This window comes from Limulus polyphemus, unplaced genomic scaffold (assembly GCF_000517525.1).
Source record: "Limulus polyphemus unplaced genomic scaffold, Limulus_polyphemus-2.1.2 Scaffold6144, whole genome shotgun sequence".
Lineage (NCBI taxonomy): Eukaryota > Metazoa > Arthropoda > Merostomata > Xiphosura > Limulidae > Limulus > Limulus polyphemus.
Window position 1 is genome coordinate 36,084 of NW_013671754.1, and position 2,158 is coordinate 38,241.

Sequence of the window (2,158 nt, forward strand, 5' to 3'; positions counted from 1 at the left end):
CAAAACAAAAGACAGCTAGAGATTTCTCTGGTATACAACTAAATAAAAAGGGTTATATATGCACTTACAGACTAAGCAAAGTGAAATAGACCAAAACAAAAGACAGCTAGAGATTTCTCTGGTATACAACTAAATAAAAAGGGTTATATAGAACTTACAGACTAAGCAAAGTGAAATAGACCAAAACAAAAGACAGCTAGAGATTTCTCTGGTATACAACTAAATAAAAAGGGTTATATAGAACTTACAGACTAAGCAAAGTGAAATAGACCAAACAAAAGACAGCTAGAGATTTCTCTGGTATACAACTAAATAAAAAGGGTTATATATGCACTTCCTTTTACCAACATTTTAGGTAGACTTTTCTAATTTACCATTCCTCTACGTTTCAAAGAACATACTCACTTAAACTGCTTGGTTTCAGTAATTCAGCAAGAACATCATAAAATGGTAAAGGTTTCAGGTAAACATCTGGATGAACTGGGTACTTGGCCATATTATATGCACCTTGAATACTGGGCATAGCATGCTTGGGGGAAGAATAATCAATGCTTGAGGCAGCATGTAGGCTGTTCCCAGGTATCATATGAGTTCCTGGTACTGACTCCCCGGGTCCTTTGATGTGAGGGAGTGGGGGTTGTGGAACACCATAAAGATGACCTGGATCATTGGAATTTATTATTGGTGTATTTCTTGGGAATCTCTGTCTGTTTAAAAAAACAAGAAAAACACGGGTTTGGTAGATACTGGAACTTGTAGTAAATTATAAGAACGTACAACACAGTGATTATAACAGAAAAAAGTATATTTACATTGTTGATCTTAAACTATAAATTATACAATATCATGATTACAAAATGTCTAAAATACTGTACTTCTTACTTGGAAGGTCTGCAAAGTAAAAACTTACTACAAAAATACATTAACTGATAAACATTAATGTTAATCTAAATGCACTAGTATTCTACCAAAAATATACTTACTTATGCAACTCTTGAATTTTCATATTTATTGAAGTATTCCTGAGTTTTAGGAGTTCCAAGGCCCTATACTGTAGTTCTTGCTTCTTCCCAGACTTATTTCTTCCTGCGAACCCCAGCAAAACCTGAAGCTCAGACACTCTGAAGTTCAGAATCATTTGCTATGGATAATAATCAACAAATTTAATGAAAATTATTTTTAACAAAAGAGGTTCAAGATGTCTTTAATAAAAATTATTGATGTATTAATAAAACAACACAAAATAATATGGCAGCCAGTGAGATAATCTATAATTCATTACTCATATTAAAACTTTCCTGTAAAATATTATTTTTAAGTTAGAAAGAGAGGTCATCTTGAAGAACTTAACAACTATAAGTACAAATACTAGCCACAATCTTCGAAATAGAAAACTGCTCAGACATAATACTTGGTAGAATTTAATGTATTTATGATAAAAAATCACATAATTTTTGTTTTTAGTTTCTAAGTCATTACGTTAATAACTTTAATAAGTGGATAGCACATAGCTGGCAAAAAATAAATGTATATTTGGTGTGGTAAACATCTACACAAACATTTAACAAAGTGTAATTTCAATTTTAAAAAACAGTTTCACACTATTCATTTCTACAAATTCCCATGGGCAGGTAATCATTTACTGAAAATTAATAACTTAGGGGGTGCTTTTTAATTCTAATTTCTATATTTGGACACTAGAGTCGGAGTCATTTAAATTATAATATTTTTTTACGTATATAATACATACTCACTTAGCATAGGTTATCGAAATGAGCACGTCTTAAAAACTTTTGCTTTTTTATTAGTAGAATAATAAGAATATAAAATAACTGGCCTACGCCACTTTACAATTATAGTTTTATACTACACTATTACCATTACACTTTTAGTTTTACAAATTACAATTATAAATACTATACTGATAATTTATATATTTTAATAATAATAATTTATAACTTAACTGTCTTAAGTTAAACAAATGACGATCTTCAAATTCGATGACGAGGAACCCACTTTGAGACTAATAATGGCTGGAGACGGCTTAAATGGGTAATGAAGAAAAACTTTAATATAAGTTTAACATGACAGCAAATGTACAACGTTTCGACAAGGTTTTGTCAAAACGTTGTACATTTGCTGTCATGTTAAACTTATA

The 2,158-nt window shown here is 30.4% G+C and overlaps 1 protein-coding gene across 2 annotated transcripts in view; it reads right to left on the minus strand.

The window, feature by feature from the left end:
* The window catches only part of LOC106473402 (E3 SUMO-protein ligase PIAS2-like), a 27,715-nt gene that overhangs the window by 24,644 nt on the left and 913 nt on the right, over window positions 1–2,158 (minus strand). The window contains exons 1-3 of one of the 2 annotated variants that reach the window (XM_022401855.1): window positions 1,755–1,781; window positions 984–1,141; window positions 406–707 (exon numbers count right to left, since the gene is read on the minus strand). In XM_022401855.1, coding sequence (XP_022257563.1) covers window positions 406–707; window positions 984–1,138 — 457 coding nt within the window. In that variant the 5' untranslated portion in view covers window positions 1,139–1,141; window positions 1,755–1,781. Of the gene's footprint in view, window positions 1–405; window positions 708–983; window positions 1,142–1,754; window positions 1,782–2,158 lie in introns of those variants that run through there. The other variant, XM_013934081.2, reaches the window with a different exon arrangement.